Source organism: Hippocampus zosterae, chromosome 18 (genome assembly GCF_025434085.1).
Source record: "Hippocampus zosterae strain Florida chromosome 18, ASM2543408v3, whole genome shotgun sequence".
NCBI classification, from domain to species: domain Eukaryota; kingdom Metazoa; phylum Chordata; class Actinopteri; order Syngnathiformes; family Syngnathidae; genus Hippocampus; species Hippocampus zosterae.
Window position 1 is genome coordinate 7,755,395 of NC_067468.1, and position 14,207 is coordinate 7,769,601.

Consider the following 14,207-nt stretch of genomic DNA (forward strand, 5'->3'; position numbering starts at 1 on the left):
CACGCAGTGCTACCCGTGTGTCCAATTGGTTTTGTATGCAGTGTCCATGAGCTGGAGGAGTCATGTTTTACCAAGATATTAAATACAGAACCTTAAGCCGGTCACACAGTGACTGTCAGTAATGTCACCAATCAAGAAGCCACTTCAGTACTTTGGCATTTTAAGAGATGAGCAAAGAACAACATAGATATATGATATTCTTAAGACAAAAATAAGTGATAAATATTTAATGACACAATTTGTCAAATGAAACGTCGGCATCACTGCTTCTGTTACACTGTAGACAAGAAGTGATGAATACAAGTCGACCGGGTCGAGACGCCCAATCGTGTCTGGTTGGTTGACATAATTGTCATATTTGTGTTTAAAAAGATCTCTTTTGTGTGTCACTTCTAATGACAACAAAACGTTGTGAGCGGGGACCAGTTCAAACAAAAACAAACACTGTAAATCACAACCATGCAGCCTGGCGAGCCACACAATGAGACACAATGCACGTTATTGTCTAGTATTGTGCACCACAATGAAAGCAGGGGAACCTCAGTACAATTTTGAACTCGACACATTGTTAGAAAGATGAAGCACACTACAACGGTGGCGATGTGTGAGGTGACACCAGATGATCACCTTTGTTTTGTTCCAAATGTTGTGCCAGTGGACCTCAGAAGATCTGAACAAGAAATCAAATGTCGACCATTCGACTCATTACATAAAATGTGAAACGGGCTTTGTCTGTGTGAGTTTCACCACGCAGCCATACTCAGACTGTTTCTCAGAGGCTGATGACGTTGATGACCGTATAACAAAAGAGTGAAAGTGTACCCCCCTTACCCCCCCCCCCCCCAAACCTGGTTGCATGCAGATCCCACAAGGGTTGTAAATCTCCTCGATTACTCTAATATAATGAGTGGATTTTCAAAAGCAGATTTGAACACAAACAAAAAGCTTTGAGGAGGAGTCATTCGGCATGCGTTTTTGATCAGAACTTTCCGGCAGGACAGCATTCTTAAGAGCCTTTCCCCAAGTGTGATTCACATTTAGATTCTCACAAGTCCCTCGTCGTTACTAATGTACTTGTAAGTGCTGTGTTCCAAGAGTGGAGTTTTGTTGACCTGAAAAATATGTCTACAAATATACAGGTGTGTAATATTAAACATACGAGAAAATACTTGACAGAAGGTCGGTTCCTCCCCAATCTCTGTGCTAATAATTAATATCATTATTTCTTATTTAACATTGGTCCACCTTGAGGGTTGGTGAGTTTGTGGTTTCCATTAAGTAAGTAAGAAACCATTTATTAGTCTCGCAATGGAGAAATTCCCAATTCACAGCAGCAAAGTTATGAAAGGAAGAAGCAGAACAACAAAATATAGAAGCTGCTGGAAAGGCAGCCACTCTCGCGGCGCAATTTTGAAGTCAAAATAAAAAAAATAACACAACACAACACATTGGACACAGACAGTCGTGCAATCTTCACCACTTTTCCGCATATACTTTGTTGTCTGTATTAACCGCAATGCTCAAAATTATGAACAGCTTAATGATGATATTCTCATTACCTATTATGTGTATTAGTTTTCAATATTCCTTATGAGCAGAAATTTATGCCCACTTGGTTTTATTCATCTTAAGTGATATTATCTATCATATTGATAGAGACAATTTTACTTAAACCACTGACAATGCTTTTTTAAGGCCTTATTTCTTTCTGACGTAGATGGCGATTGGCGTGAAAACTGTCAAACTGTGCCAAGCTGCTACAGTATATGTACAGTAGCACCAATGGCTGGAGAGGCGGACTTACTTTATGTCAGATTATCTTTTTTTTTTCTTTTTCAAGGTATCAGTGGCTGGTATCAGCAGGTTCCACCAGTATGATACCTTAAAATTAGGCATGCAGTTATCTGAAACAATACCGATACCTGCTCGCCTGTCCATAACTATTACAAAATCAACTCACAAAGAGCAGACACTATCAGTGAACTCAATGTATGACTGTAGCTTCTGATGTCACGTGCTTGGGCCGCACCCCTGAAAGGCACCCAACTCAAATATTACAGTTCACTTTTAAATTACTTTTAAATTCAACACGTGATCTTTAAGTTTTTTGTGATTCTTTGTTTTTAAATCTCAACCTCACCACAATTTACATTTGCATTTTTAGTTTTGAAACATTTATTTTGGTCACATTTCAAGTGAACTATCATGTGCAATACATTTTAATGGGCTCTTTAGCCTGACACTGGATTTTAATTTTGGTCTTACTGGTGATACTGTATAGGGTATTATTTTTTTGGGGGGAGGTGGGGGGGGGGTGTAAAAAGTTGAACCACTGCAAAGTGAAACTGATCTTTCCACTTCAAGAAGAGCACCTGGCAAGCAAGGCCCACACCACGTTACGTCCACGCCCACAGCTGCCAGGTATCGCTCACAAATCTCCTTGATAAACACTTGCAGCGAGCGTCCTCGACTCAGTCGCTGCACTCCTTCGTGTAAAATACACACGCACCCGACTTTCAAAATGCCGAACCGAAACTCGCAGGAGTGGATGCGCCTGTCCCTCCGCACGCCGGGAATCTTCATTTTCGGCTTGGTCATGGCGCCCTGCGGTTGGGTGCTCAATCTGACCGCCACGGTGGCCCCCAACTGGAGGACCCTGGAGGACTTGCCCGACAGGCCGAGCAACGAGTTCATCGAGCAGGGCATCTGGGACATCTGTCGCTCCGTCACCACGTCCACGTCGTCCACGTGCGGCCTGGAGGACAGCACGTATTTCGGTAACGAGATCATCGATGTGGCCCAAGGGCTAATGGTGGCCTCGCTGGTGGTCACCCTCGCGGGCCTGGCCGTGGCCATCCCCGGGATCCGCTGCTGGAAGGAGAGGCCCAACTGGGTGGTGGCCGGCCTTGGGGGGTTGTTAATCTTCATTTCGGGGGTGTTTGTCCTCATCCCCATCTCTTGGTACACCCACATCCTGGAAGACATCAGCACGGTGACACCCAGGGAGAACGTGCGCGTGGGCTACTGCATCGTGCTGGGTTTCATCGGCGGCATTTTCGAGATCCTGGGCGGCTTCGTCATGTTCATCGGTATCTGTCGCTGCTGCGGCGGGAAGAACCGCGGCGAGGTGCGGGTGCAGGAGACCGGGCGCAGCCGCTTCAGCGCGCGCCCGCAATCGCAGCCGAGACGCGTGGACGTACCCTCGCTCAGCCGGGACCGTAGTCCTGCGCCCAGTAGCGTGCCCTACATCCGGGACTCTCTGGACGACGACGTCTCCTTCCCGCGGGCCAAGAGCGCCGGGCCCCGATCCGTCGACACCTCGTTCACGGGGAGGCCCTACGATGCGGACTTGTGAGGGAGAGGGGGGGGGGGACACCGATGTACGCACACGGATACACACTCACACAAGTTGATCAATTGCCGCGTTTCCCAACCATCGCTAAACCAAGAAACATATTTGAACTTGTTGGTTCTTTTTACCTTTTTTTAGGTTATTTAAATGACATGTTTCACATGATGAACATCAGCTGCTAGACGAGTCACCAATCATCACGTGACACTGAAGAAGGCGGAAGACTTAATTATGCCAGGTAAATAACCTTTTTTTTTAAAAAAAAAAACTTGGTCTGAGAGAAATAACCAACAAGTTCAATTATAAATAAAAGACAGAATCAACTTTATTCGGCTATCAAGCCACATATTTTTCCATGAGAAAAATCCAGTGGTGGCAAATAAACTGCTACGTTACTGTACTGTATGTTCTTATGCCAATTCGACTTGAATATTTGTTTTCTGGCAACTTTTTACTTCAACTCTGTGAAAGCTGATATTTTTAAATTGTTATTTTGTCAAAATCATATCCTCCTATGAAGTGACTAAGTACAAATACTTCCTTACTGTACTGCAAGATAGATGTAAGTATCTGCACGCTACTCGAGTATTTTTGACACGTTTTTACTTCCTACACAGTACACACACTTGGTTTCTGTACTTCAGTGGGGTTTACTGGTACCTCTACGTTAGTATTTCTGACTACTTTTTACTTTAACAGTGAGGGTTGACCTAAATGACTCAACAAATCTACACATTTTTGGTTTGGGGTACAGGTCTAAGTCAAATGTAATGTTGTGGCAGTCAACTACTTTGTAAACGTGACTTAAGCATTTCAGGGGGTTTTCTTTTTGGTTTGGACAGATAAAAAACACAAAAAGGGGGGGGGGCACCGTTAACGCCAATGACTCAGCAGATTCTGTGTCGCAAGATGCTCCATTCCCCATCCATTGCCTTGAGAACTTGAATCCACACTTGTACTTTTACCACAATATTCTTTCACGCAAGTATCTCTACTTCTACTTAAGTACAGCGAATGAGTACGTTTGCCACCTCTGGAGAAATCTCATGGCACACCATTGAACAAAAACGTCAGAAAAAGTATGCACAGATGTACACACAAATGAAGTTAAATAGAGCTACTATTATGTTTTATCATTGGCATCAGGTCTGTTGCACATCATCACTGAAGACCGAGACTGCCTCGTTTTATTTTTGCAAGTTAATTGAAGGTTCAAGTGGTGACGAGAGATCAAATAAGTTTATATTGTTGAAGCCAAAGCTGTTGGAGTATTATTGTAATGTTGTACCATGCCGTGAAGGAGTCATTTTTCATTGCTCTTGATTGTCGTTTTGGGGTTTGTGGAGCTATTTGTGCCTGAAAAGCAATGCAATCAAACATTTTATTGAAGGGGAATCAAGTTTTTATGCAAAGAAAATCAGCCACATTAAGTTTGTCTTGTATGTTCATTTGTACATACGGATCATATTTTTCTCGAACTAAGACATCGAACAAGCCTCTCTTCCGTTTTCATGTAAATATTCTTATACGCACTTTACGTTGATGACACGGAGTAACGTGAACAAGAATGTTTTCACTGTTGTGCAAGTGCTTTATTAAACTATACGCCATGGCTAAAAGGTGAATCAAATTTTTTTTCTCCTCGTCATCGCGTGGCTGCTTTCTCAGCTTGTGTTCAGTAAAAGAGCCAGCAGAGCTGCTGTTGCTACTCATATATCGGCCTCTTGAGAGGAGACGTCAGTCCATAGAAGTTTGTGCATGTCACTCCTGATTTACTGAGTAGACAACTCAAAGAAAAACAACGGTTTGGCTTCATTGACATTTACCAGTGTAGGCCACCCTGTTGGTTCACTTCGAAGAGGCTAAGTATACAGACAATGTCACCTGACCGGTCTGCGTGGCTTCTTTGCCGGCGCAGCTCGTCTGGCAACATGGGTTTGTCTGTTTAAACTTTCACAAATCAGGCAACGCGATGGTGAACAATCGGTCCTCTGTAGTTCCACAGAGTTCTTTATAGAACGACACGTTTTCACGTGTTGATATATGTGAAAACACTTCAGCACTTGATGTCTCAGGCTGGATGTACTTTGTGGGTTTTAGGTGACAGAATTCTGAATTTTTTTTGCCCTCTAGTGGCACAGTTCAGATCTGCAGTAAGGCAAAGTAAAAATAATTAAGGGGGCGGGGGGGGGGGATTACAACACACTTAAAATCCCAGGAAAGTGAAAATACCTTGTAAATTTGACACACTCCAGAAAAGAATATTCTTCACAACCGTGCCAAATGCAAATAATTGAAAAAAAAATGTCCAAGGTCAGTGATCCCTCGCTATTTGGCGGTTTGTTTATCGTGGTTTCAGTGCATCGCAGATTTTTTCAAACATTCATTAAAAATATATACAGGTATATATTTTAAGTCTGCAAAAAGTCCGCAAACGGTCCGCAAGAAGCAGCGAAAGTCAGCAAAACACGAGTCACATAGAACAACATATATAGTACTACATGTTTAGGTTTCCTGTATTTTGTTATTCATACACAAACCTAACCTAACATACATGTTTAAATCTATTACTATACAGCATTAAGTAATGTTAATTACTACAAAATTAAATTCTACATGCATATATACCATTAAATTTGGCCTTATATTTTTTATACTCATTTACATGTACTTATAAGGGGGGGGTCGCTACTTCGCAGATCTTCGTTTATCACGGGTGGTTTTGGTCCCCATTAACCGCGATAAACAATGGATTACTGTATACAAAATGAGGCTTCAAAATCATCCGATGATTGTCAAGTCGGTCTACCCCTCACCAATCCTTTTCCCCTTCCTGGCGGTTCAGCCTTTCTCACAGTGACATGCGTGCACTCATGGGTGAGAAGGAGCCAGCCTGAAACTCGGTCCACATGTCAGAAAACCCCCAAATCCTTTCTTACTCCTCCACTGCTTGTTGCGCGACACTCGCACTGATGGCTGACAATGAGGCACTCCAACGCCCTGCCAGCGGATCATCCAAAGGAAAGATGCATTTTTTTGCCATGTGGGCACAGCTGACTGCATGTAGCAATTGTGCTGGATAACTCCAGATGAGAACACAGGTGCTAAGGTTCTTATGTAGTGGGGGCGGTCGGAAAAGCTAGCATCTAGAGAGGTGCTAGGCTTCATGTGCAGCCACTAATGTTCTCAAAGCCAGGGTTTTATGTACCGGTACTCAAATAGATCAGATCGGTAATGTTGTAGTCCTGGCATCTTTGCAATAAGAAAGGGCTGTCCAAAAGTGATGCACCTCTAAATATTATTGTATAAATTTGCAGCTGTGACAGGCTTGAATCTGGTATGCAATTTCATATTTTCACCTCTGGTGCAAAACTTACAGCTCAGGTGTCAAACTCAAGGCACGGGGGCTAGGTCTGGCCCGCCACATCCTTTGATGTGGCCCACGAAAGCAAATCAAACATATCATGTCCATGATTGCCAAAATCTGGACCAAATTTCAACTCCTCATATGTAATAAATACAAGCTATTGTAAAGCATTTTCTTGTTACCAAACCCCTCATTACAGTAACTTCTTGAAATGGTTTCACAATTATAACGGCCCGCCAAGGAACACGGTCACTTCAACGTGGCCCGCGACAAAAATAAGTTTGACACCCCTGAATTACAGTATCTGCACCTTGGTTTAACTTCCATCCATTTTCTAGCATTTGTTTTCATTTGAGTCGCAGGTGTGTCCACACCTGCTTGCTCTGGGCCAAAGGTGGAGTACTGATCTGCCTTACATGCCTTTAGTGACAAAATGGAATACACTGAATGAAACAAACAACCACCTCCCACACCCAAATTTGAAAGCCCAATTCGTCCCTCCAAGAAATGAAGACAATATTCAATCCTGGTGTGGATTCAGATCAAAATTGTAAATCCGGAACTATTTTTGCCACCCTTGTGTACAGTAGCCTGGCAAAGATCTAGCCTTTTACAAACAGGTTGAGTAATTAATGTAGTAATCTGCGTGCACACAGCTGCATTTATGGATTGAGGTCATGACAGTTCTGGCTCAATTTCTTAGTTTTAGGTAGGCGTCATAAGTAAATGACACACGTGGCAATTATTTGGGGCACTGCCTCGATTAGAGCCCTGAGTACTAACCACCATGTCGTGACACATTGGTACGCTGTGAACAATCGGCAGGCGTGTCATTGGAAATGATCAAATTTCAAGTCAAAGCTCGGAGAAAAAAAAATAGTTTGGCCATCTATACCAATGACTTCTCGTGATTGACAGAACAATGACATTTTCTTCCACTAGATGGGAGGTGGAACATATTTTTTTGTGATATTTCTAGTGATGCAACCAGATTTTGGGGAAACCGTATAAGGGACATCTCTTATCTGACTGACCACATACTTTTACACAACGTATTCCCTCTTCGGCTCGGTTGACACCACACATCAATTTAAGTCACAAAGAAAGATTACATAAAAAAAAAAAATCGCAGAAAACCAGTCGAAGAAAGTACGGCAGATACAAAATACAAGACACATCTGAATTGGGTCAAAGTTTTATTATTTGAAAACATCAAAAGTGCAAAATGACAAATAAATCTACCCGATAGAGTTCATGAAAAAAAAATTCTACCTCTGGTGCATCATTTGAAATTGTTAACTCATTTTGCTAAAAATGAACAAGCTGTATAAAAAGCGCTTCAGTAAAAAGTATTTAAAAAGAGGCACTCGCGTTGTGTGCTGCACCTGCACATTGACCAGTTGAAACCGTCTGCCATTTCACACTGCACAGTCAAACCGCAAATGAGCACACTTTGCATGAAGCGACTGTTTGTCTGGCACTCGAGTGCAGTTTCTTTGCCTTGCTTGAAGCAACAGTTGAGCATAAGAAAAACCTAACATAATTTTCTTAATCATGTCTAGAGGCTTGTAGGTAATCCGATTACTCGTGTAAATAATGACAAAACAGAAAAACGGACGGTGCTTCACGACTTTACCCATCACCTTGAGCGGGGAAAAAAAAGGTGCGAACAAGAAATAAAGCAGACTGGTATTCTACTAAAACCTGAAACTGTCAGTGTTTATAGTTCCTAATAAATATTGTTTCTTCTCAAATTTACGCCGTGAGGGAATATGTTTCCATCTGTGTAAAGTTGAAAAGTAAATTAGTGGGTGGGAACAAAAACACTCCCTTCGGTGAGTGTTCGGGCTGCACAACTTGTTGGTTGACAAAAGACAACGTTGCACCACATTGTCAGCACAGTTCGATAGTTAAACTGAGTTCCTGTTCTTTCGATGTGAGGAGGCGTTTTTTTTTTTGAACGGGGGTGGGTGTGACTTGAAGCTGCAGTTGGCCACAAACAGAGGAGTAACTACTTGTGTTAAGTCATTCACAACAATTAAAAAAAAAAAGGGAAAAGTTTGCATCCTGATAAGCTCGTAGGCAAAATATTTCTTTTTGGTTAATTATCATGGGTCAGACATTGCTAAGGTTGGGGGCTCAAAACTCTGTACCAGTTCTTTTGGTTTGCAGGACTGGCACTTATAGCAGGCCTGCAGAGTCACTTTATCTCAGGGTGCAAGCTCCGTAAAGGACGCAATCATCAAAATAAAAAAATAAAGATAGCCGACTGATGCTGAATAGTGACTGTTTGGTTATATTTTACAGATTTTTAAAAGTGGGTTACCGTACCAAAGTGTGCACCACGATTATATTGTGACGGATTTTAGTTAGATCATAAAGTGCACTTCAAGTCCAACTGTAAATTTATTAAAAGGGATTGCACCCGCAACGGTCATTTCCCTTGGCATAAATCTGCAATTTTTGAGATTAGGTTGTGTGTGGTGTTGGTGTGCTCTCTAGGCAATTTCAGGAACATGACGCACTAGCCATTTTTCCCTCATCGCCTTCCTTCCCTTACAAAAAAAATAAGTAAAATAAATCAGGACCACTTAAAAGGAGACGTTTCTATTACCACAAAGGTTTGCTAAAATCTGTTATATAAATATCACCTGCCCCACATATGAGCACAAACATTTTCCAAGTATAACAAACTAAGGGAATAAATATAACAGCATACTTCACTTTCAGCATGTGACAGTGTCGTTTCATCAGAAATGTCAGAAATGGTTAGACGGCCAACTCAATCACAGTAAAGCTTAATTCAGCATTTGTGGATCAGCACTTCAAGGAGCAAAGGTCCATGCTGGTCCATCTTAACGCTTGAATAAAATGAGCGAGGAGGTTGCAGAAGAACATTTGAAGAGGGGTCTCCTTAACTTGCCTGAATGAGAGGGACAATTTTTTTTTTAAGGAACGCTGCTACTCCTTTCAAAAGTGGGAAAAATGTGAATACTCATAAAATGAAAGGCAGAAGATAGAATACAGTGAAATCTAATATCGTAGGACAGGATTGAGCACATAAAGTGGTACCACCAAAGTTCACTGAAATATGACAAACAGTCCATCTTCTGGTCATAACTCAATTTGAAGGTCAAGCCATCATCATGCGTGACAGCAAATAACGTCAGTTCCGGGACGAGCTGTCGGACTGACTTTTGAACTAGATCTTATTTTGACATGCAAAAGTATCGAGTGGTGAAGTACAATATGAAAATTATTTCCAGTTGCAGCTATACTCTGGAACAATTTTGCTCCATCTCCGCTATGTTTCCGTCAGACATCTCCAAAAAGGGCGAGGCGTTTTACTTTTAGATTGATGATACAGGGATTATTTTATTTTTACATTTACATGACAGGGATCTTATTTTGGCCAGTTGCCTGATGAGTTAAAAGGTTTTAGGATGACAAAATTCATTCGCTTGACTTTTTTTTTTTCTATGTCAAAAAAGTGGAAGTTAACCAACGTCAGGAAACCTTGTGCACAACTTTAGAGATTCCTTCGCATTTTTGCTGCATTTCCAAAGCAGTTAAGTTAGGATGAAGAAAGACGCCTCAAAAATGGTAGTACTTTTTAAACCCTTTCATGCACCATGTAACCTGATAAGCTGCCCACTGTCGTAACCGCTGTCCCTGAAAGGGTCTGAAGTAAAATCCAACAAAAGCAGACTCAACTTTCTCACGCGGAAGGTAATTCAACCGGTTTCCCTCAATAGGGCACTCTAGGTAAGAGATCGGCACCAGATCGTGTTTATCAGAGTAAAAGTATCTTTTTTTAATGTTAGTGTGCATGCCTTATGCTGAAATATTTCATTAGCAATATCAAACACATACCTCTGGTGTTAATTTGATGGACCCGCTTCACAAAGGACTTGTTTGGCCATACTTTTCTCCCTGACGATAAAAAAGAGCATATAAAAAGCTTGTCATGTACAGAAAAAGTTCTTAGTTTTGTATCGATATGGATACATGTATATGTACATAGAGCAGATAAACCATTTCTAAAAAAAACTGTCCATGATGAATGTGACCGACAACTTGTATGATTGGCGGAAGAAAAAATAAAAACTGTTTTCATCAGATCGCAACACTTTCCCCACATTTTTTTTTCACATCACATGCACAGATTTCAAGTATGTTTTGACGCCATTTTTGAACTCATGTCAGTCAAGAGCATTACCTCTTCCACTGTTTTTGCTTCTGCCGCAACTTGGCGAAGATGTAAGCCAGAGTCACCAAACCGATAAGGACGGCCACCACACTCAAGGTCAGCGGGAGGCTTAGGGAGCCGTTAAATGTTAACTGGCAGGTTTCGCCCTGGTAGCCCAGGTCACACTCGCACGCGATGCCAGCACCCCCACCTGGGGGGATCACACAAAAACCGTGTCCGCTGCACTTGGTCTCTCCGCAGGTGGGCAGGTCGTAGTCGATGCCTCTCTGTCGGTGATGGGATGGAGCGCTTGTCATCGTCGTCTGGAACGTGGTGCGCGGGGATTAGGAACGAAGGAATTGATAAAAAGGATGAAGAATGAGATAGGATGGGATTAAGATGGGACAATTAACTCATTCACTGCGAAAGACGTTTTTAAACGTCTTTTCAGACTTGGTCTAGAATTGGCTGGTACTGAATGAGTTTTAAAAAAAAACAGCATGTCCGTTAAAATAAGCAGCAGTAGTGCTCTCATAGTCGAGACTAAATTGATCTGTATTTCTTTTTTCTTCAACCCTTCCATGCACCCTGTGTAACCTGATAACAAACTGTCCGCTGTAGTAACCGCTGTCCCCGAAAGGGTTAACGTTAAGGACACGATGTTATGCAGAGCTGTAAACCGACGCCCATACGTTGGATGTCGAGTCGGACTTTAAAAACTAAATCAGTCGAGCTTTTCCGGCTTTCTCTGCTATATAAATTGCACACACGGCCGGCAACATGGCACGTGTATTTTCAGGGTGTGAGGATAGCTAGATAGCTGCACGTAGCGCAATGGATAGGGCGCGATTCTGGGCCCCTTTTTAGACACACCCAGCCCACCTATTACCTCATTCAGTACCAGCCAGTTCTGGACCAAGTCTGAAAAGACGTTTAATAACGTTTTTGGGAGTGAATGAGAAAAAGAAAAAAAAATCTGGAAAATTGTAATGGTGAAAACACTTGAGCAATACATATCAAATCATCTGAATTCACATTATACGGTCTTTAATAGATGGCATACTTAAAAAAAAGTAAGAAAAGTAGCTTTGTATCCATTCCTCAGTGAACACACTTTCCAGTGTTGGTTACAACTCAACTGTGGTGTCTTACAAAGACTTTGATTTGGGCAAAATAATTTTTGCCACATTTGTACAGTATGTGCGCACTGATGAATCTTATTTACAAATACCTGTCCCACATCTGTGGGAGTATCTTGCCTTACAACATTGCAAATGAAAATATCGATTGTGAAAAGAATCGAATAATTCCATTTGGCGTATACGCAGTCATTTACGTTGTCAATGTGTCAAGTGCCTAAAAAAATTGCTCCTTAGTTGGTACATCTTCAATAAGATGCCTCAGATGTTACCTCATCAAGTGACACAAAAATATTGAGTCGTTTTCCGTTGGACGACCACAAGATTTCATCTGTGAGTGGAATAAAGGGATACAGTATAACAACCAATCACATTGTGGATTTTAAAAATATTTAAAATTACCATAATTTGTACTTTGTTTTCCGGCTCTTGTACATTTTAACGACTCAGAATATATTAGAAAACCTACAAGACTTCAAAACTGGGGATGATTGACATACCCCCCCCCCCCCAAAATAAACCAGTCATTTAAAGGAATAATTAAGTCAATTCAAATGATTCGATCAAGACTAGACTTCTTGATGGAAAGCGATTCCTTACTGAAAACGACAACAGCAAAAAGAAAAAATATGACAACAAACCTTGAGTTCCTTCACTTGCAAAGAAGGCCAACCCGTCCGGTCATCAAAAAGTAGATTTGTTTTTCTCGTTAGGTTGGCCTGGCGTCCGCCTGGGATTAAAACTAAATGTCGAGTTCCGCTTTCAGTGCGGGAATCTCCAACAAAAGAGGGAAGGGGAGGAAAGCAGAAACCTGTGAATACATGTCGCTTTTACTTCTCCAACACACAGACGCCACGCCTTCCGGCTCATCTTAGTCACACACGCTCAGTCATACCTGGTGTCCATGTAACAATTTCACAAGAAATTTGAGTAATCATTCATCTAATTGCTGATTAAATTAATAAAAACAATGTCAGATTTTCCGTGTGTGTTTCCAAATGCACAAAGGAAAAAAATAGAACCCCCCCCAGAAAAGTTGGTTGAAAAACAAAGTTAATTTTTTGGGTGATAGACAAACACACACGCGCACGCACACGCGCGCACACACACACACACCTCTTTGGGCTATAATGGAAGATGAGAGGGAGGGCGGCGATAGTGAGAGAAGCTGCAAGTTGGAACAAGACCTGTGTTGAATGAGTCCTTAAATGCCAGTTTGCCAACCCATAAAAAGAAATGCGTCATACATGACTCGAGCAAGTCACTCTGTTGGCTCAATCCAAATGGGCTGCATACATTCGACAATAAAATCAGGCACTTATTGAATTTCCTACCTCAAAGCAAAGTAAAAAAACAAGGGTACAAAATAGCGTACTGTTATGGAGGATTTTCAAAAATCGTTTGAAAATGTGAACATGGTGTAAAAAACGTTTCACGTAAAAAGGTGAAACGTTCACAATGTGAATAAATTCAACTTTTGTTGCAACCTGGGTCCCGTAGTGCAGTAGGACACAGAGGCACATTTCCCTACTTTGTCCGAATGCAATGGCACTAAATCTAAAATGTTGCCATTTCTCAACCCAAGCTTGAACAACTTAAATTGTTTAAGTGAGCCACATTATCCATTCTGTTTCAATGTGACGTTTTTTTTACGTCATCACGTTTTTACATTTAGTTTCACGGTTCTCCATGATGGGTTAAAAAAATTTTTTTTCATAGTGTAGCAGCAATACCGTTCCACACTTCCGTGTACTGGAGAAGTTCACAAAGGCAAACATTTCCCCACAGTGCAAGCACACATTTTCTTCAGGGCACATTCAGATCTGGTGACTTGGACAGAGAGGTGGAGTACAACAACATTGTTTAAAAGAAAACGACTGGTAAAAGTAGCGATTGCACTACACTTAATTTTGCGGGAAAAAAAGAGGTACACTTTTTAGCGTAGATTATATACAACGCCCACTCTGATCCCTCTTTTTAAAGTCCATATAGTGTTTGCACTGAGAGGGAGGGGGAGGGAAAATAATTACTGCACATGCTATCAAAACATGTTCCCATAGCTTTGCTCATGTGACTGGCTAAAAATAATAAAAAAAATTGAGTTAGCAAATGATAACTGTTGAACTAAAAATAACCATGTAGCTGACAATGAATACAAAA

The 14,207-nt window shown here is 41.5% G+C and overlaps 1 protein-coding gene and 2 long non-coding RNA genes across 4 annotated transcripts; 1 reads left to right on the plus strand and 2 right to left on the minus strand.

The window, feature by feature from the left end:
• Window positions 1–212: 212 nt before the first annotated feature.
• LOC127591301 (uncharacterized) lies at window positions 213–2,425 on the minus strand. Its single transcript, XR_007959849.1, has 2 exons — window positions 2,373–2,425; window positions 213–1,112 (listed from the first exon to the last, which is right to left on the minus strand). It is a non-coding gene; the product is annotated as an uncharacterized LOC127591301 (long non-coding RNA).
• Window positions 2,426–2,449: 24 nt separating this feature from the next.
• Window positions 2,450–4,971, plus strand: cldn23.1 (claudin 23.1). The gene has a single exon (XM_052051268.1). The coding sequence runs from the start codon at window positions 2,522–2,524 to the stop codon at window positions 3,353–3,355; it is 834 nt and encodes a 277-aa protein (XP_051907228.1). The 5' UTR covers window positions 2,450–2,521; the 3' UTR covers window positions 3,356–4,971.
• Window positions 4,972–8,229: 3,258 nt separating this feature from the next.
• Window positions 8,230–13,059, minus strand: LOC127591297 (uncharacterized). Of its 2 annotated transcripts, none has more exons than XR_007959845.1 (4): window positions 12,704–13,059; window positions 10,939–11,231; window positions 10,593–10,652; window positions 8,230–9,642 (listed from the first exon to the last, which is right to left on the minus strand). It is a non-coding gene; the product is annotated as an uncharacterized LOC127591297 (long non-coding RNA). The 2 variants fall into 2 exon arrangements; XR_007959844.1 differs by having other exon boundaries at window positions 12,689–12,857.
• Window positions 13,060–14,207: the final 1,148 nt, after the last annotated feature.